Raw genomic sequence first — 21,863 nt, forward strand, 5'->3', positions numbered from 1 at the left:
ACATTTTGTGATGATAAAGGGGTTGATCCAACAAGAGTGTATAACCCTTGTAAACATTTATGCCTCCAATATAAAAGCACCTAAATATATAAAGTAAGTATTGATGGACATAAAGGGAGGGATCAACAGTAATGCATCCATAGTAAAGAACTTTAACACCTCGTTGACATCAATGGATACATTTTCTAGACAGAAAATCATCAAGGAAGCAGCGGCCTTAAACAACATATCAGATCAAACTAAATATCTTTAGAGCTTTGCACCTCAAAGCAGCAAAATGTACATTCTTTTCATGTGCACATGGAATATTTTTCAGGATAGACCACGTGTTAGGTCACAAGACAAGTTTCAATAAACTTAAGACTGAAAGTGTATCAATCATCTTCTCTGACCACAATGGTATGAAACTACAATTACAAGAAGAAAACTGAAAAACACACAAACACATGGAAGCTAAATAGCAGGCTACTAAAAAATGGATGGATTAATAATGAGATCAAGGAAGAAATCAAAAGATATTTTGAGAGGAATGAAAATAAAAACACAGCAACCCAAAATTGGACACAGTGAAATGAGTCCTAAGAGGAAGTTCATAGCAATTGAGGTCCACCTGAAGAAATAAGAAAAATTTCAAACAATCTAATCTTACATGTAAAGAAACTAGAAAAAGAACAATAAAGCTGTAAGTTAGCAGAAGGAAGGAACTAATAAAGATCAGATTAGGATATATGAACTTGAATCTAAAACAAAACACAAAATATCAATAAAACCAACAGCTGATTCTTTGAATAGATAAACAAGATTGATAAATCTTTAGCCAGAAGAAAAAAAAAGAAGACTCATATAAATGATATCAGATATAGTATCAAAGAGGAGATTGACAAGGACACCACAGAAATACCAAGGATTATAAGAAAGTACTACAGACTATGCCCAAAATTGGACAATCTGGAAGAAATGGAGTTACACCTAACACTGGACTATCTTCCAAGGTTGAAGTAAGAAGAAGCAGAATATGTAAACAGACCAATTACTACTAGCGAAATTTGAAATTGAATTAGTAATCTAAAAGCTCCCAAAAACATAAGTCCTGGACCAGAAGGCTTCACAGGTAAATTTTACTGAGCATTCAAAGAATGAACACCTCTCCTTCTTAAACTATTACAAAAAATGAAGAGGAGGGAAGACTCCCAGGCTTACTTTACAAGACCATCATTACCCTGATTGCAAAATTAGACAAAAAAGAAAACTATAGACCAATATCCCTGATGAACATAGATGCAAAAGTCCTCAACAAAAATGCTAGCAAATTGAATTCAGTAATACACTAAAACAATCATACACCATGATCAAGTGGGATTTATTCCTGGGATTTGAGGTTGTTTCAATATCATTAAATCAATTAAAGTGATACACTACAGAAACAAAATAGAGGGTAAAAATTACATGATCATATCAGTAAATGCAGAATAAGTGTTTGACAAAATCCAGCATCCATTTATGATAGAAACTGTCACCAAAGTGGGGATGGAGGGGGCATACCTCAACATGATAAAGGCCATATATTACAAACACACCCACAGCTGCTGCCATATCTGTGGGGGAAAGCTGAAAGCACATTCCTTATGATTTCAGACAAGACAGAGATGCCCACTGTCACCAGTGTTATTTGGTATAGTACTAAAAGTCCTAGCCATGGCAGTAGGACAAAAGAAAATAAAGAAAAGGTGTGCAGATTACAAAGGAAGAAATAAAACTTATTATTTACAGAGTACATGATACTACATATAGGGAACCCTAAAGATTCCACCAAAACCTGTCAGAACTGATAAATGAATTTAGTAAAATAGCAAAATACAAAGTTTCAGTTCAGGAATCAGTTACGTTTTACACACCAATGACAAATATAGAAAGAGAAATTAAGAAAACAGTTTCATTTACAATTGTATACTAAAATACCTAGAAATAAACTTAACAGCCTTGGTTAAAGCTTATCCCTATGTAAAAAAACTTGTACTTGGAAAATTATAAGGCTTTGTAGAAAAAATTGAAGATACAAATAAATTAAAGCATACAACATTCTCACGAATAGAAAGAATCAAAATCATTGAAATGTCCCTATTGCCCAAAGCGATCTATAGATTCAGTGCAGTCCCTATCAATATACCAGTGGCACCCTGACCAGTGGGGCTTAACTGGTCAGGTGTCGTCCTGCAGAAGGAATGGTTGCCAGCTCCATACCTGGTCAGGGCACATGCCTGGGTTTCAGTGTTGGTCCCAGTTGGAGTGTGTACCAAAAGGTAACATATTGATGTCTCTCTCACATAGACGTTTCTCTTCCTCTCTTTCTCCCTCCCTTCCCTTCTCTCTAAAAATAAATAAATATTAAAAATATATCTACCAATGCATTTTTCACAGAACTAGAACAAATAATTCTAAAATTTATATGGAAGCACAAAAGATCCTGAGTAGCCATAGCAATCTTCAGAAATAATAAAGTTGGAGATACCGTGCTACCTGATATCAAACTATACTACAAGACTGTAGTAATAAAACAGCATGGTATTGGCATAAAAACAGACACATAGATCCGTGGAACAAAATGGAGAGCAGAGCCCAGAAATAAACCCATGCCTATATAGTTAATTATTCTATGACAAAGAGGCAACAATATACAACAGGGTAAAGATGGTCTATTTGATAATTGGTTGGGAATCTGGACAGATACTTTAAAAAAAAATGAAACGACCACCTTCTTACACCATATACAAGAATAAACTCAAAATGGATTAAAGACTTAAGAGTAAAACCTGAAACTATAAAACTAGAAGAAAATATAAGAAGTAAACTCTTTGATTTTGCTCTTAGTAATATATTTTAATGATGGCTCCTTGGACAAGGGAAACAGGAGGAAAACCAATAGGGCTACATCAGACTAAGAGGTTTTCACACAGCAAAGAAACCATCAACAAAACAGAAAATCTGCAGAATGGAAGAAGATATTTCCCAACTATAGATCCAATAAGGGTGAATATCTAAAATTTATAAAGAGCTCATGCAAATTAACACTGGCCCCACCTCCTTGCAAACCAAACAATCCAATTAAAAAATGGCCAGAGGGTCTGAGTAGATACTTCTCCAAAGAGCACATACAGATGGCCAGTAGGTATATGAACAGATGCTCAATGTCACTGATTATCAGAGAAATGAAAATTAAAACCACAGTGAAATATCACCTCACACCTGTCAAAATGGCCATCATCAAGAAATCAACAAACAAGTATTATTGAGGATGTGGAGAAGAAAGAGGAGGGAACCCTCCTACACTGTGGGTAGGATTGTAAATTTCCTGTAACCACTATGGAAAACAGTTCAGGAGTTCCTCAAAAAATTAAAAATAGAACTATCTGATGACCTAGAAATTCCTTTCTTGGGTATTTATCTAAAGAACACCAAAATACTAATTCAAAAAGATATATGTGTCCCTATGTTCAATGCAGTGTTCTGCAGCCTAAGCACCCATCAACAGACAGTTGGATGAAGAGGATGTGGTACATACTTATAGTGAAATATTACTCAGCCATAAAAAAGAATGTTTTATCATTTGTGACAACATGGATGGACCAGTATTATGATAAGTGAAGTAAGTCAGAGAAAGATGTACACCATATGATTTCACTTGTATGTGGAATCTAAAGAACAAAATAAACCGGAAGCGGACTCAGACAGGGAACAGACTGATGTTTGTCAGAGGGAAGAGGGGCTGGGGGGCTGGGTGAAAAAAGGTGAAAGGGCTTAGAACAGGGGTGTCGAACTCATTTTCACGGGGAGCCACATCAGCCTCACAGTTGCCTTCAAAGGGACAAATGTAATTTCAACTCCTTAACATTTATACAGCCCTAAAATTATTTCAGCCCTTTGAAGGCAACCACGAGGCTGGTGTGGCCCCTGGTGAAAATGAGCTTGACACCCCTGGATTAGAAGTGCAAATTGGCAGTTACAAAATCATCATGGAAATGTAAAGTACAGCATAGGAAATATAGTCAATAATGATGCAAATAACTATGTGTGCTGCCAGGTGGGCACTGGAAATATCAAGGGGAACATTTTGTGAAGGATATGATTATCCAACCCTTACGCTGTACATCTGAAACTAATACAAAATAATATTGAATGTCAACTGTAATTGACAAATAAAAAACCTTTAAAATACAGCCAGGAAAACAAAACAAAACAAAAAAAACCCCATCTAACTGTGGTACTTGCACTGAGAGAACAGGGATGTGAATTGAACCACATGTAGAATCCCAGAGCTTGGGCACTAGAGGCATTTGATTTTCCACCTCTTCTTTTGTCTGCCTTCCTTGGGCAGGTTACCTAGTCTCTGTAGCCCTAATTTACATTTTTCAGGGAGGATGCTTGTTTTATCAGTAGAAGAACAGATAAATACAGAGTGAGCTCCCGTGTGTGAGGAGATTAGCATAGTTCCAGGCCCATTGAAAGCCCTTAGGAATATTTGCCATTTTTCACATTACTGGGCAGGGTAGTGGGGTTGGGGGAAGAATGAGGGAAGAAGAGAATTTTTGGAGGATGTACTAGGGAAAAAGCGGCCTGACCTGGGTCAGAGGCTGTCTGGAGAACTGAGAATCTCAGTGACCCTGTCTAGGGCCACAGTGGTAGGAGGCAAAACAGAATTGCCAGGCAGTCAGAAGGTACCAATGAAAACAGCTTTGGGGGAGAGGGTTGTAAGGAGGTTAAATGGTAATGAAAAAAATACAATAAAAATACTGTTAAATAATGTAAAAAACTAAAACTCAAAAAACCCCTCCCAAAAACAAACAAGGGCTCTGGCCCCTCAGAGCTGGGAGCTTTAGAAAGGCATCCCAGTCTTGGTCCCGGGCAGTTCCTAATGGAATGCCTTTTTCTCTGAAACTGTTCCAAGGGCTGCAGATCCTGCCAACCACAAAGGACTGCTTGTGCTAATTTTGGTAAAGCTTTTAAAGTCTCAAGGAAGTTAGAAATTTGAGGGAGGATAAAAGATCAGCTCAATTTTCTCTAAATTGAAAAGTGCATTTTTTCAATATACTTCCTTTACTTTCCAAATATATGTTTGGTTTGGTTGTGTTAAGGTACACTTGGGGATTGGGTGGGGGTGGGGGAGGAGCTTTAATTGGTGAAAAAAGGTTTCAGTTAAAATGTTATGTGGTAAAAAAAAAAAAGCGGAGGAGGAAAGCAGTGTTGGACATCTTGAAGAAACAGGGCATGTGTCAACATCTGTGGGGAGATGGATACCTCTATCTACAGAACTCAGCATAGCCTGCGCTGTTGGTGGGTCTGGCCAGTGATCCTGGCTGTCTCTGGGCTGCATTTTGGGGCACTGACTTTGGAAAACTGTGCACTTCTGAACTGTCTTCGGAAGCGTAAGTCCTAGGCATCCCCATGTGCGTGCTTCAGTGCCAAGTGTTTGGGTACTGATTAGGTGATGTGTTCATTTCTAAAATTGCCAAGTGAATTCTAGTGTTTGCTTGAGTGTTTCAGGACTGAGAAGTAATGTGCTTGAGAAAAATGAGTTGATCTAGGTAGAATTTTTACCCAAAACTTTACAAAGAATTTTATGGAAACTGATTATTTTTCAAGTGTAAATTCTTATTTCACAAGTGTATAATAATCTATGCTTCATATATTTTGTGAATTGTGTGATTATTATATATGTACACATTTATATGTTTATATGGCTTGATGTCAGATTATATTTGGGGTACTGCAGAGCATCCTTTCCTAGAGGTAGGAATGGGGTGGAGTTGGGTTTCTGACACAGCTTAGCTATTAGACTGACTATGTGAGAGAGCTATGCACTTTCAGACCTTGAGAAAGTCACTCCATCCCATGAAGCATCCCTTTCTCAACTGCCGAAATGAGGACGGCACCGACCTCTAACTGATGAGGATTAAATGAGAATGGACACAAAGCACTTAGGACGGTGCCTGAGCACATTAATCATCTAAGAGTGGGTCTAGTAAGAAAAATAAATAATAAAAAAAATAAATACTGCTTTACTAGTTATAGGGTCATTGGGCATTTCTTCTAAGATGTTACATACTATTTCAAAATTTGTTGATAAAATATGTTCCCTTCCATAGAGTTTTAAAAAGTCATTGCTATTTTATTGTGGCAGAAACATTTTTTTCATTGAAAAACATATTGAGAAATGCATTTGGGGATCACATAAGCATAACAGTTTTTAATACACCAAAGGAAACTACTTTATTTTCTTAGCCAACAATATATGTTGCAATAAGTTTATTGTGTTATTTAAAAATGCCTATTACGGAATACCATATACTATACTTAGTTTTTGAAGAATTGTAACATTACCACAACTTTGCAAAAACTCAGACAACTATTGATACTATATATTTATGCATGAGTCTCTACTTGTAGGCTCATGAGGCAACCTATTTTCCATTGACAAGTCTAATGCTAAATCTTTATGCCTTTATAGAAAGCTATAAATGATTTCACTATTTTAATCACAGTATTTTGCTTTGTAACAAATGTGATCTTACTTAAAATTATAACATATATGGGAACTTATATATGAGGTATGTTCAGAAAGTATGCAGCCATGTACTATGAAAAATCGAGACATTTATTGAAGAAGATACGAGATACAAGACACAAGAAACATTGCACATAGGACAATGATGCCTCAGTCCCCTTCAAAGTAGACACGTTGGGACATCACCCAGTTCTCCCAGCATCTCTTTCACTGTTCAAAACATTCCTTAAAATCCTTTGTTGGAATCACCATTAGCTACCTTGTATTTTCCTGAATCTCATCAACAATATGAATGAAGTTTCTTCTCTTGCAAAGGTGATTTTAGTTTTGGGAAAAGCCAGAAGTTGCAAGGTGCCAAATCTGAGCTATAAGAGGCTAAATCACCTGGGTGATTTGATATTTCACCAAAAACTCTACACAAGATGTGATGCACGAGCAGGCACATTGTTGTGATGAAGCTGTCAGTCACCAGTTGACCATAGCTGTGGCCTTCTGAATTGTCCAAATAGTTTCCATGGAGTAATGTTCAACCTTAATGCAAAATGTGACGCAGATTTGTTGTTGTACTCAGTCATTTTTGAACATGACAGCCACACAGTACACATGCTCACTCAACAGCATCTACCACCTCCACTGACTAGCATAGTGAGGTCGTCATTGTTTGCACATGCACATTCCAGTCCACTCTCCTTGGCTGCCAGGTTACATCAATGTCACTCAAACCATTTGCATTATATTAACAATGGCTGGGCTTTTTCTGGACAGACCTTGTATATTAAGCTTATCAATATCAGCATTCAATAATGTGTACCTTTAGACCAATAGCATTTATCTTAATTTTTTCAGTGTTTTACTATTCACTGTATTGTTTTCAGTTATTTTTAGTAGGCTTATGTTTTAAAAATAAAGAAAAAAACGCATATACTGAAAAGTAAGCCTCTTTTCCACTCTGCCTCCAATCCTCCGTTTCCCCTGGAGAGGCAGTCAGTGTTACCTTGTGTCCTTCCAAAAATGTTTTATATACATATACCTGAGAGAGCTTCCTTTGGCCCCACCATACTTGCTCTTCTGCACCTTGCTTTGTTCTTTTACGAGTATATATTGAAGATTGTTTTATATTTTTCTATTTGTTTCACTTAAATACCAAAGAACTTGAATCAATTTCTTTATATTTGTAAAATCAAAGTTTTAAAATGAGAAACATAGTATTGCATGGGGAAATTGATTTGTTAATAAACTTTATGTGCTGGCTTTGCCTGATTATGGGAGACTAAAAACTTTTAATGTAATTAACAAATGATGCAGGTTTGAATAGGCCTGAGCAAAGAACAGAACCCCAGGTATATTCATCATTTCAAATGTAAGGTCAGCACAAGGGCCTTTAATTTACAGACTTCCTGTGGACTGTGAATGCTAAAATTGGAGTACCATTTTAAAAACTTGAGGCAAGGGAAAGAAACCGTTTTGAATACAGAAAGGTAGGCAGGATGATGGAAACCACAGAGTTCAAAGCCAGCCTCCATATAATTAGCATTTTGCAGACCTGGAGGATTGTGTTTGAAAATTCTAAAAGGACAGTTTAATCTCTTTCAGTAGAAAATAACTTTGTCAGTAGTTTTAAATATAGTAAAATATTTTAAAAGTGAGAAAAGTAAAATGTGGATGTTTAAAGCTAAGATGTAAGAAACTGCACCTGGGGAGTAAGATGAATTCTATTTACCTTTTTTTTCCTACTCCAGAGACATGAGTTTTTCAGATTAAAAAAAAAAACAGTTTAGAATCAAATAGTGGGCAATGGTATATATATTTCAAAACAAAAAGATTTAACTACACATTTCATTAGAAATAGGCCCAGAATAATGGTAAGAGATAGAAATCTGTCATTTTGAAAGAACACCAATAACACTAAACACGTGGGTGTACACAGATTACAAATGACAACTGAGCCGTGCCCTTAGAGGGCTTCCCGCAAAGTAATGCGATTTTAAATGATGAGTGAAAATTTTTAATACATACATTATTTTTAAAATGACTTATTTCCCTGAAAAGTTACAAATCTTCAGGGATGAAGTTGAGCCTGCTATCCAAATATAAGTGTAAAAGAGAGAATTTCCCACTGAGCTTTAGTTCTGGTTACTTTATAAAGCCCACATTTTTACTTATGTTCTGAAGTACACGTTAACTTCATACTGTGATTAGGTGTACATAAGTGAAACGCAATATATATTCATTTTTAACTTTACCTTGAATAGCCAGACCACTAAGTCATTGTAAAAATGAGTTGCCCCAATACATATCAGAAACCTTAAAAATGTAATTCCACCTTGAGGTATTTATTTTACAGAAATAAACATGGATATGTACAGATATTTATAAGCATTGTGATTGCTGCATTGTTTATAATGAGATATTAGAAGCAGTAGAAATACTCTGAAACAAAAGATTCACCAAATAAGTTAGTTATGACATAGTAATGTGTGACCATTAAACATTGTACTGATAAAGAACATGGAAACATATGATGTATTAGTATAAAAATTATAATGTATATTCATAATTTTCACTCCTTAAAAAGTTACATTTGTACTTGAAAAGTAGAACAGATAGATATAGATAATAAAATAATATGCACGGATATTTCTGGATTGTGGGATTATGGATAATCGTAATTTTATGTTTGGGGAGGCAGCTGTGCTCACTGCTATACCACCAACGCTAATTTTCTGTTTTGGGCATATGTCACCATTTACTTTCTACAGTGACTGCTACCTGTTTGCATTTCTTTCAACCCAGTTTTACATGATTTTTCTTAAGTCTGTATCGCTTACTCAGAGTAAGTAGGGACCTGCACAGGGAAAGGGAGATTTGGTGGCAGTGGCTGAGTGTGAAAGCCACAAGTTCCATCTCCGGATCTCAGACTCTGCTTCCTTGGTTCTATTTGTGGATGTTGCTGTGTGTTGCAACTTTACTTTCTGATCTCTCCCTTTACATTACATGTGCTACACTTTCCTCAACTCAAAGTGCAGAGTTTCCTGAAATAGCTGGGGTTGGCGGTGGGGGAGGGGGGAGGGGGGAGGCGAGGTGGGGAGGAATGTAAATGCACCCTCTGCAGGCTCTTAGGAAACAGCGCAGGGTGTAAAAACAGGTATTTCTTACCGGGGATCTATTTCTATTTGTTCCTTGTCAGCCAGGCCTCTCAGGTGATTTCTTCTAGGTATTTCACTGCCTGAGCACTGTATTGCTTAGATAAATGTTTCTAAAGAGCTCTCTTTATAACATTGCTTTTTTTTTTTTTTTAAGATCTAAAGACCTGAAGGCAGTCTTTCCTGTCCAAAGATGGAAAACAGTAGTACCACTACCATTTCTCGAGAGGAGCTGGAGGAGCTACAAGAAGCATTTAATAAAATAGGTACGCCTGGGAAAAACCAAACGTGATGCCACTCGTCTGCTTGATATCAGTCTTCCAGGAACGGAACAATACCTTTTATTGCTTTTACCATGACCTATTTACCCCAAGATTTTTGTTTTTTTTTTCTATCTAGGTTTCAATGGATTCTTTCTCTTTCTGAAAGATAAACTGAAACTGGGCTTGAATTTCTAGGACAATTGTACTTTGAATTCTTTGATTATTTCTTTGCAAAGAATAATCCAGGTTAATGAATGACAGTGTAATTGAATATAGTGAACATGATATCCTCATTACAGAGAAAAATATAGAAACACTTCCTTGTCTGTAAACTGAACTCTGGCCTTTATGTGTTTGTCATTAACAATAACACTTTTTGACTTCATGCAGAATATTTTCAAGTCTTAATATTCTTTTTAAAGGCCATATGGCTTATTTTCCTTTTCCCTCGTGAATAATTTAAAAAATCTTAGTGTTGTTTTTAAAGGTTGTATGTCTTATATTTCTTCTATCACTTTTTAAAGCCATTCATTGTTTTGTCTTTATGATATTATCATTTTAACAACTTTGTATTTTTCTTCCAAAATTTTTTCCTTGTTGGATCGTGATTCTCTTGCATCTTGCTCTTAGAAACCTGTGAGAAACGAGGAGAATATAAATAACTATATTTTGCTCTAGTCTGCAGATAACATGCACGTGAAAGGTGAGCCCACTGCAAGCTGAAAAGTCAGTAACTTTGGGATGGGCAATACCACCACCCTGGCCCCTCCCGCAGTAGGCGCCTTTTCTAGCGCAGTCCGTGGAAAACAGAGTCAGATGGTAGACCAGGGAGGATATAATAAGCACAGTTTTGTGCCTAGATTTCTCACAAACCTAGTGAATACTGATGAAAACTAATGTAGATGGAATACAGAGCAGAATGAATTTTAGAGATCAATAAAAAGAAAAAAGATTTAAGGTTAAAAAGTAAACCTTTTCAGAAAAAAAGTAAAGTTCTCAGGAAGCGTATGACTTACAAATCTTTGCTGTGAAATGAAGGGAAGTCTGCAGAGCTCTGGGCCCTTCCTCTTCTCCCTGTGTAGCCAACTCGAGCATAACTCAGACCTTCAGAATATAGTCTTCATGGTGCCTGAATCAGGCTCACAGTGAATGCCTTGATCTTGATATGATTCGTAAAAAATCGTTGTTAAAAATGAATGTTATAAGGTATTATATGCAGTGCCCAGAGTCTTTTCAACACAGAAACTAAGAAATTATTGGGATACTCTGCTCATTTTGAGCATTGAAAAAGAATAAAAATGTACCTCTTCAATTTGGCATTTCTGTTATTATGTAAGTGCAGTTTGGTAGCTTGAATAAAAGTGCTACCTAGGTCTTAGTAAAGTAAGTGAATTAGTAATCTGTTTGCTTTGTTTAGCACACCAACTTTAATCTCTATGACTCATAGACATATAATCCTGTAATACTTATTTAATGATATTTTGAACTAAGTAATTCTGGAACAATTCTGACAGCAGGATAATTTGCTCTGTGTCAGAGCAATGCTAACAGTAGAGGAACATGTACTTGCTGACTTTATTTACAAGATAAATTGTTACTCATAAACTCAGTAATCCCTCTGCTAATTTGTACCAACAAACTTTTGATATGCTCATCCACCCTAACTAGATAGGATATTTTGGTGTCTCTGTGGAGAAGTAGGAGATTAAAATACTTGCCTTATTTTTTTTATTGTGGTAAGATAGACATAAAACTTACATTTAGTGTGCAGCTCAGTGGCAATAAGCACATTCACACCGTTATGCACTTACCACCACCACCGGTCTCTAAAATGTTTGCATCTTCCCATAGTGTCCCTATACCCATTAACTTCTCCCTCCCCTCTCCCCTCCCCACCAGCGCTACTGCCATGCTACATTCTGTCTCTGTGAATCATATTTGTTTTTTTGTGACTGGCTTATTTCACTGAGTATAATGTCTTCACCGTTCACCTATGTCATAGCACATGTCATCACCTCCTTACTTTTAAAGGCTGAATAATATTCTGTTGTATTTCTGTACCACATTTTGTTTATCCCTTCATCTATTCACGGACACTTGAGTTTTTCCTACCTTTGGGCTACTGTGAATAATGTTGCTATGAACGTGGTTGTGCAAATATCTCTTCAAGTCTCTGCTTTTAGTTATTTTGCATGTGTACTCAGAAGTGGTGTGGCTGCATCACATGGTAATTTAATGCTGAATTTTTTGAGGAGCCACTGTACTGTTTGTCGGGGTGGCTGCCCTATTTGACATTCCCACTAGCAATGCACACGGGTTCCAATTTCTTCAAATCCTTGCCAACACTTGGTATTTTCCATTCTGTTTTTAATATAATAGTCACCCTCATTAGCTTGAAGCAGTATGTCATTGTGGTTTTGATTTGCATTTCCATAATAATTAGTGATTTTGAGCGTCTTTTCATGTGCTTATTGGCCATTTGTACATCTTCTTCGAAGAAATATCTTAAGTCCTTTGCCCATTTTTAATTTTTTTTAATTTTATTTTTCAGTTACAGCTTATATTCAGTAATATTTTGTCTTAGTTTCAGGTGTACGGCATAGGGGTTAGACAATCATGTACTTTACAAAGCGTTCTCCCTGATGTTTCCAGGGCCCACCTGGCACCACACACAGTTACTGCGGTATCATTGACTGTATTCCCTGTGCTGTGCTTTACGTCCCCATGTCTGTTCCCATTTTTAAATCAGGTCAATTGCTTTTTTTGTTGTTGTTGAGTTGTAGGAAAGTCTGGTTTCTTTTGAAAGAGTGATCTTTATGGTTATTTAACCTAAGCTTTGATTTCCTCATTTTAAAAATTAGAATAGAGTTATTAACTAATTCAAGGTTGTAAGGATTTCATGATATAAAGTAAGTCAAGTTCTTTAACAAATCTTGGCACAAAATACATGCTTATAAATTGGTATCCTTTATTTCCTGTCATATCACACCCAAACCACAGAGGTCATAGGGATGGGGCTGGGATTTAAGCATACACATTTTCCTGGCTTCAGAGCCATAACTTTGAACTGTTCTTATTAGTTTAGCATGGTGGTTAAGCAGGGAAATAACTTTTCCTCTCTTGTTTACCTTGTTTATTTTTTAATATTCCCTTCCACAGTGCTTGTATAGAAGTAAGGCAACCTGATCTATTTTTCTGTTTCAGAATTACAGGAAACAATTCTGAACTGGTGATCTAATAAAAAATGAGTATATGGTGATATACTAAATGATGAATTTTGGTCTGAATTCAAAGAAAGCAGTATTAATGACTGCAATATCAAGCAATTTAGCTTCCTAACTAACTTTTGAGATACAACAATATTTTGGTTATTGGTAGATTCTAGGTTAGAAATTTTTCATTGTTCCAAACAGTATTAACTTTAAAGCTTGTGCATGGAAGTTTAAAAGAAAAATGTCTGTTTTTATCATTACTTCTGTTATAGTGAGGGTAGCTCTTTTACTGCGGGGAAAAAGAAATACAGGGACCAAAGCAACTACTTCCAAATGAGCCGTGAGATCCTGTAGAAGGTGGGCCTGGGCTATTCACCAGCCAGCCCGGAGGTCTGTTGCCGCTCTGGGCAGAAATGTTTAGTGCCACTTTTGTTCTCTGTCAATAAGTGATATGCAGTCTCTAGGAAAAACCCAGGGGAGGGTGTCTCAGTGATGATATGAAAATGCCAGGACACCTATTCCAAAAGTGCAAATATAGGTGTGAAATTATTTCTCGAACACTTAATCTCAAAATGACATCAAACATGAGTCAGCCTACATAATGGTATCATAAATACATTATGAAGAAGCAATGAATTATTAACACATGAAACAGAACTGCCACCAAGTGAAATGTAGACCAGAAATGCCTTACACTTATTTTACCTGCACATATTTTATGAAGTGTGGGTCCAGCAGATCCAGTTTGTAAATTCTGTGAAGGAGTGGAAGTCCGGGTGGATGCCCCCTCGTGACCATTGCTGCTGTATTTCTTTAGATAGCCGAGACTTCCCAGTGCTCAGTTCTTCCAAGCTTAGTCATATGCCGAACCTGAGTTTTTCATTTGTCAGAGCAGTGCTTGTACTACCCACATAAAATTCGTATGGTAGTCCTATGGGGGAAAAGTTCATTTAAATATGATTTTATTTTCATAAAGCATGTAGAATACTTTGCACAGTTCGGGTGCAGGAGAAAAGGGTACAGCCACTTGGGAAACAAACCTGAAAGTTTCTACCTGCCTGTGAACCTTCCAAACAACTATCTCAGTGCACCTCTCCGACAGGGTACAATTGATATTTTTAATTTAATTTTATTTTTTAAAAGATTTTACTTTTTTTTTTTAGAGAGAAGGGAAGGGAGGGAGAGAAAGAGGGAGAGAAACATGGATGTGCTGCTTCTTGCATGTGCCCCAACCCAGGGCCAAGTCAGCATCTTAGGCACGTGCCCAACTGGCGTCGAACTGGCAGTCTTTTGCTTTGGGGAATGACACCCAACCAACTGAGCCACACTACAGTTGATATTTGACAGCTCATAATTGATCTTACAGATATTGACAACAGTGGGTATGTCAGTGACTATGAACTTCAGGACTTGTTTAAGGAAGCTAGCCTTCCTCTGCCTGGCTACAAAGTGCGCGAGATCGTGGAGAAAATTCTAGCAGTTGCTGACAACAACAAAGATGGCAAAATCAGTTTTGAAGAATTTGTGTCCGTAAGTAATCTAACCTTCTCCTGGCTACTAATCATATTGCTTTGAGAAGAATTTTAATAATGCCGTTGTCTCTTGATTAAATCTGGCTGCAGACACCAGAAAAACAGCTGCTTAAAAATTGATGATGATGATGATAACAACTATGTCCACATTTATTCCTAAAACATAAGAAAAAAATCATTCTCAAATTGTTGGGGTGGATGTCAGTCTTCAGGAACAGTAACTGTTAATGCCCTAGGAAAACCGAAGTTGCATTCAGTGCCCATTGACTTTCTCTGCATGCAGAATAGTTTACTATCTTAGTATTTGGCCTTGAGAAATGGGATATTTTCAACTGGAAATAGCTAAAATATGGAAGCATTGCCTTCAAGGAACTGGTTATTTCCTTGTGATAAGTTACATCTTCAGTTTCACGAGGGCCACAGGGTAAATTTTGATGCTGGCTATGATAACACTGTTTCATTATTAAACTACCACAAGTCTCAAAGAACTGAACAAGATGGAAAAATAACATGTGACTCAACCAATAAAAGAAAAATACATTGTAGAACTGAACACCAAACTGTAGGACTGAAATACGATGTATTTCAAACCTGTCAGGCCAAGAGAGAAGACGGGCTGGGCAGCCGTGGCCAGCTGGCAGTTGAGCAAGGGCTGTTCCTTCCTTCCAACACCTCCACCACGACTATATCTTTTATGTGAAAACATAACCATTGATATAATTAAATAAATGTTTATGAAGTGTAAGTTTTCTGGGTTTGCATTCTTTATTCATTAAGCAAATATTTGCGCTCCTTTCTTGCCAGGAGCTCTTCTAGGCACTCGGAATAAGATGTTGAACAAAAAAAGCTGTGGTCCCTGCTTTCATGGAGTAGGCTTGTGGTGGGGAAGACAGAATCACAAAAATGGATGAAAGACAACTGTGACATTGCTGTGGTGGAGCAGTACAGATCTCCTTGGGGGTTTATAGTACAAGGCATAGAATTTGGTGTGGAGGCTGGAGAACCCAGGGGCTCAGGGAAGGTGTCCCAAAGCTATGAAGAGTTGAGCTGGGAGCTGAACAGATCAGAGGGGTGGATGAGGGAATAGAATGATGTGCGAATAATGTGGGAGGCAGGTAGGGGCGATAGCCTGTTAGGCTCTGTGGCTTTGGGGATGGTAGATTGTCTCAGGCGCTTGGGAAAAGAGTCCACGTGGCTGGAGCTGAGATGGTTAAGGGAAAAGGAACATGGCTAGAGAAGTAAATTGGGGTCAGGTTATGCAGGGTCTTGCAGGATTTCTGTTTTTAGCCTGAGAGCAGTAGTAAGCCAGTAATAGGGGAGGAATAGAGTGTGAAGTGATATGATCAGATGTGCATTTTTTTTTATAATGTGGAACGCTTCACAAATTTGCATGTCATCCTTGCGCAGGGGCCATGCTAATCTTCTCTGTATTGTTCCAATTTTAGTATATGTGCTGCCGAAACGAGCACTGATGTGCATTTTTTAAAACTCACTCTGGCTGCAGCTTGGAGAACTGATTGAATTCAATCTAACCAATGTCTAGAAAGTCCAGCGAGAGAGTGGTTGGATGAGGCCTACAAGAGTTGGCTCGCTTACATTAACATGCATACATTTGAGATGTTCAGACAGGAAAACACCTGCATTAAGGCATTTAAAACTCTATTATGTAGTTAGTTATTCTTTAGTTTCAGTACAAAAAATCATGGCAAGTCTAGAGTAGTTTTAATGTGTTCAATTTAAGCTCAGTTATAACAGCATTTCTTCCAGTGGTTGGAATGCAAACAGTGTCTGTTGTGTGTTACTGGTAAAATGACATGAGAGGTATCGGTGCACACAAGTAATAAATGCAAGAATACCTGGCTAGTGTTTATTCCAAATACATGAAGAAGTCTGTCATTTTCCTTCATGTTGCAAGGTTTTCTGCAATCAAGGCTCAATTTTACTTTTATCCCATTTCAGCTCATGCAAGAGTTAAAAAGCAAAGACATCAGCAAGACCTTCCGAAAAATAATTAACAAGAGAGAAGGGATTACTGCTATTGGAGGAACTTCGTCCATTTCCAGTGAGGGCACACAGCATTCTTATTCAGGTAACCTGCTCCACATTTGATCTGTTAGTCATTGATTCATTCAACAAGTCTCACTCACATTCATTACATCTCAGATGCCATTTATTGTGTAATGCACACTGTTGTTTTATGTACTGTTGAGGGAAAATCAGACTAGATTATAATGTGCCTATATATTTGAAATGTGTTTCAACTTCAGAGATGTCAGAATGAAAAATCTAGAATCATTGAAAGTGGTGAGTTCCTACTACGTGTCAGGTTGCAGTGTATGGCAGAGATTAGAAACAACAAAAGATTATTCCTTATTTTCAGCACTGACTGTGTTTAATCATAACCTTTGAGTGGATTTTTCATCTTGGCTGGTAAAGTGAGTTTCCCTTTAGACCTGATCTGGGAATACCTGGAGAGGTTTACCCCAGGGACTTTTTCCTTCCATTCTCCAGGAGCTGGGATTGCTGATTCACCTTTTATCAAGCTACCAAGAGACTAGAGAGCCCAGTACCTGATTTGCTTGATCTGATAGAATCATTGGATTGTTGCCCAGTGAGAAATCCAGTCACATTAACTTTTAAGATTAGATGCCTTGCCCCATTTTAAGCTTACTGCACAGGGTCGAGATGTCTCAGAACTTTGGCCAAGTTCCTTTTGTTCATGTTAACATAACATAATTAGATCTGTGCTTTTAAAAGTTTTCACAGAAACTCACTATAACTTTTCCCCTTTCTTTTCCTGATGTCTAAATCCATTATGTATCCTCTTGATTTTTTTCCTTTCTAACTGGATTTTCTTCTAGCGATATACTTGTACCTCTCCCACCCATTATATTTTTTCCTAATCTTTTCCCGCTAAGGAAGTGTAGCAGTACCTCCATTTTTTAAAATGTATTTGCTCTTTTACTCCATTTCTGCCTCTCCACTCTAATGAGAAGGCTTCTTCCTTTTTCTTTTTTTTTAAATACCTTTTTATGGAGGTAATATATACATTTAGCAAAGGTATGTGATCTTAAGTGTACAGCTCAGTGAATTTTCGTGTATATTCATCCTTAAGTGTATATACATCCATATACATCTCAGTGTGTGTACATCCTTTAGCTACATCCATGTAGCTGCCAACCCGATCCAGATGCAACACTTCTGTCTCCTGAGTAGTTCCCGCAGGTCTCTCTAACAGTACCTCCTCCTCCCCAGAGGTACCTCCTCCTCCCCTCCCGCTTCTCTGGGGTCTACCAGTATACATTTTTAAAAGTTGTTTATTAAGGTATAAGACACACATAGTAAAGTAGCTGAAGTATACTATTCCTAAGTAGATGGTGGGACGTTTTGACATATGAACACAATCATGTAACTATAATCTAGAATGAAATATGCAACATCCTCCCTTTCCCTGCCCATGTTCACAAGTTAAATGTTTGTCTTTGAAGTAGTACCTTTTCCATAAAGTCTTTTCTTGATCTACCCCAAACAGAAGTGATTATTCCTTTTTTAAAAATTCTTCAAAACATGGCTTATATCTCTTGTGGTGTGTTTATTTCCCTTATGTTTCATTTCCTTGTATATCTGTTTTATTTAATCATTATAATACAATATCTTAGTAGTCTTTAAATCCCTAAACTCTAAGTTCCTGAGGAGTTATATGAGGCAAGGAGATCAGAAGGCAGATATGTACAAAAGGGAAATATTAGTAAATGTTTATGTCTTTTTAATTCTCCCTCTGTGTTGTGTGTGTGTGTGTGTGTGAGAGAGAGAGAGATGGATTAAATTTTGAGGTTACCTGCCAAAGTTCCTTCCCCGTTGTATTAGCACAACAGCATTTCTGCCTAAAGATCAAGGCATCCCCACTAGAAGCCATGCATTGAGCTGATGAGTGTGGAAGTGGCTGAGAGTAGTACTGGTCTCTCGATTTGTGCCAGTTTTCGTACAGTAGAAGTTCCACAGAAATGAATCTGTTTTATTCATTTGAATAACGCTTGACTGGAATCAATATTTCTGTTGTAAGCCCCAAATAACAACTCTGTAAATTTTTCAGGGGCGATGGTAGGGTGGAATTTATTGCTGTTGGTATTTGTTTCTTGTATTTTCCTCCTAGTGTGTTTGTGTGTATGTGTATCTGGCCTCTGATGGTTCACTTCTGATGCATTTGTTCTCGGAAGCAATATATATTTGGAAAGACTTTAGAATAAAACTGAATATTCAGTGTGCTCATTTAAGATATATATCTTACTCCTCTGCAATATAACAGATGAAAAAATGGAGTGAATTCCCCTTTCTCCTTTTCTTGAACCCTTTAGAAACCCTTTAGTGTTTTAGTAGAGTTTTAATAATTGGCATTTATAATATTTGAACAAAAATGTTTTTATAATGCATTGCATTTTGTCAGATGAGATTGGCTACTAAATTTTTCTGTTTTTAGAGGAAGAAAAAGTGGCTTTTGTTAACTGGATAAACAAAGCCCTGGAGAACGACCCTGACTGTAAACACCTCATACCCATGAACCCCAATGATGACAGTCTTTTCAAATCACTTGCAGATGGCATCCTTCTTTGGTGAGTTAAGCACTGGGTTGCTGCCTCCTAGAAGAGTATTCCATGCAAATTACAGCTCAGCAAATCCATTGTCTTTTGGAATCAGTTGACAAGTAACTACATAGGTTTTGAAGAATTTATATCACGTAGAAAATGAAGGACTATATGTTTCCTAGAATTTTCTTTCAAATGTAATTTCTTAATTTGCTGATGTCTCTTTATTCCATTACCTTAATAATGCCAGGAAACTCTTGAGTTAATCCCCTGATACATTTTAAAATGTTCACAGGGTTTCTTTTTTTACTTCTAATAAGGGAGTATTGATTATTGACTGGAACAGGAACAAGAGGAAATGAAGAAGAAAGATATGCCTCATTTGTACTTAGATGACATTAATGTAGTTCACCCTTGTCGTATCCTTGACTCTGCTGTTTCTGCTTGCTCCACTGTAAACTCTCGAAGGCCATGTCACCTTCGTTGTGTGTACTGTAGTCCCTGCATAGTGTTTGGGACAACGCAAGTGTGTTTTTAAGTTTATAAAAATGCAGAACACTTACAAAGAAGAAAATAATCATCAAAAATATTCTTCTCACCCATATGTAGCCATAATTAACATTCTGGCATATTTCCTTCAGTCTTTTTTCTGTTTTTACTTGAAAAGAAGAACAACCTACCCATGAATACAAGGTATTAGTTTTTAGGACATTACGTATAAAATACACTGTGATCGGATGAATGAGTCCCACTCTGCCTACCTACTATATAGCAGAACCATTCAAGGGAACAGGCTGGTGAAATCAGCAGGCAAGGAAGACCCTGTTGAGTTAGACTCTAGTCTAGCAAGGTGAAGAGATATGAGAGGTGCATAAATGGGAGGCCCCTGCGGCTGCGCCCCCTCCTCACAGGGGAGGGGGAAAGGGACAGTGTCAGGTGAGGAGTTTGACAGGGGCGCTGCACCTGTCAAACGGTAATACAGGTGTCCTGAGGCAAGTTCAGGTAAAACAGAAACCTCCCATGGAGCAGGAGGGCAGAAGCTCACTTCATCTTGATGTGCAGCATGAATACAGACTGTGAAAGTGGGGCCTTGTCACTAAGAGCAGAAAAAGGAAAAATATATACTGTGACCTCTGCCTGCAGTTCTGGTCTCTTCCTCTGACCTTCAGAGGAAATTCCTGTCATGAATTGAATGGGTATTTTTCAAAGTATATTCTAAAATATAAAGATAAAATTTATATTAATTTCTTTTAAAATGTTTGAATTATTGAAGTTTTAGAAAGACCAAGTCTCTGGTTCCTTATCTTTCTGCAACAAAAGTAATTTTAACAGACTTAAATTCACTTTATGAAAATTGTCTTCTCAAGAATTTCTTTGTAATGCTGCATGTTGATGATATTAAATGAAATAAAGACAAGACTCACATAAAGAAAATGCAGGACCGTTTTTAAAAATTAGGAGGAAATGCTAAGGTTATTATTGTAGTGAGTGATAGTTTTTTTAGGTTAAGGAATATTTTTTAGATTTAAAGAAATTATTTTTAGAGAGGAAAGGAGAGAGAAAGAGACAAAAAGAAGGAGAGAGAGAGAAACATTTATTTGTTGTTCCACTTATGCACTCATTACTTGCTTCTTGTATGTGCCCTGACTGGGGATCAAACTCACAACCTTGGTGGATCAGGATGATGCTCTAACTAACTGACATACCCTGACATGAATTACAGTATAATATTGTAAAGAAATAGATTATTATTACTTTTCAAAATTTAACTATTTTGTCTGCTTGAAAAAATAAACTAAAAACATTTCTAGGAATTTTAGATTAAATTGTTCGCATTTTCTCTTTAGCAAAATGATCAACTTGTCTGAACCAGATACAATTGATGAAAGAGCCATTAATAAGAGAAAGCTCACCCCTTTCACTATTTCTGTAAGTATTTGCTGTTTGCCAGTAATCATGTTGCTCTGAGGAACAAAAAGCCTTTCTTAATGGCCCAAGTGATACCTATGATTTAACATAATTTCAGTTTCATATAAAATCTAGGTTTTTACTAAATAAAAATTCAGCTACATTTTGTAATGAATTAAGTTAAGATCCAAAGTACGTTGGATGGACTTCTTTACTTAATAGCATTCAGGTTGTATTATAATTATTGTTATTTTTATTAGTGAATATTTGCTGTATGCCAGTGTTTTCATTGGTTGGTTGAAAAAAGAAGTGCATAGTTTTACTATTTCACAAAAATTTCAGCTATTCTTTTTGTATTAAATGGTTCTGTAGTCAGCCTGTCCATTCACATTTTTGTTAAGGTTTAGGAATTTATAGTTACCACACTTTTCCCCTCAAAATATCTAGATCAGTGGGTGGATATTAATATTTATGAGGTACTTACTAGGTACCAGTCAGTGTTCTAAACGTATTACAAGAGTTATCCCTTGGACTCCCCCAGCAGCCTTAAACTCAGATCCTCTGATTTGAAAGATGATGACACATTGCACAGTGTCAGAGCCAGCGTGCATCCCAGTGCTGTCACTGCAGAATCCATCCTTTCCGTCTCTGTGCCATCCTGCC

General features: G+C 37.1%; 1 protein-coding gene and 1 non-coding gene across 3 annotated transcripts in view; one reads left to right on the plus strand and one right to left on the minus strand.

Annotated features, from left to right (window-relative positions):
• PLS1 (plastin 1) overlaps positions 1 to 21,863 on the plus strand; it is a 99,088-nt gene that overhangs the window by 38,006 nt on the left and 39,219 nt on the right. For both annotated transcript variants that reach the window (XM_045851297.1, XM_045851296.1), the window contains exons 2-6: positions 9,860 to 9,968; positions 14,544 to 14,707; positions 16,669 to 16,798; positions 19,187 to 19,319; positions 21,140 to 21,221. In XM_045851297.1, the coding sequence (XP_045707253.1) occupies positions 9,896 to 9,968; positions 14,544 to 14,707; positions 16,669 to 16,798; positions 19,187 to 19,319; positions 21,140 to 21,221 (582 nt within the window). In that variant the 5' untranslated portion in view covers positions 9,860 to 9,895. The remainder of the gene's footprint in view (positions 1 to 9,859; positions 9,969 to 14,543; positions 14,708 to 16,668; positions 16,799 to 19,186; positions 19,320 to 21,139; positions 21,222 to 21,863) is intronic.
• On the minus strand, positions 16,072 to 16,178 carry LOC123827678. The gene has a single exon (XR_006787319.1). It is a non-coding gene; the product is annotated as a U6 spliceosomal RNA (small nuclear RNA).

The sequence above is a fragment of the Phyllostomus hastatus genome, unplaced genomic scaffold, assembly GCF_019186645.2.
Source record: "Phyllostomus hastatus isolate PE091 unplaced genomic scaffold, TTU_PhHast_1.1 phas_contig_86, whole genome shotgun sequence".
In the NCBI taxonomy this organism is placed as follows: domain Eukaryota; kingdom Metazoa; phylum Chordata; class Mammalia; order Chiroptera; family Phyllostomidae; genus Phyllostomus; species Phyllostomus hastatus.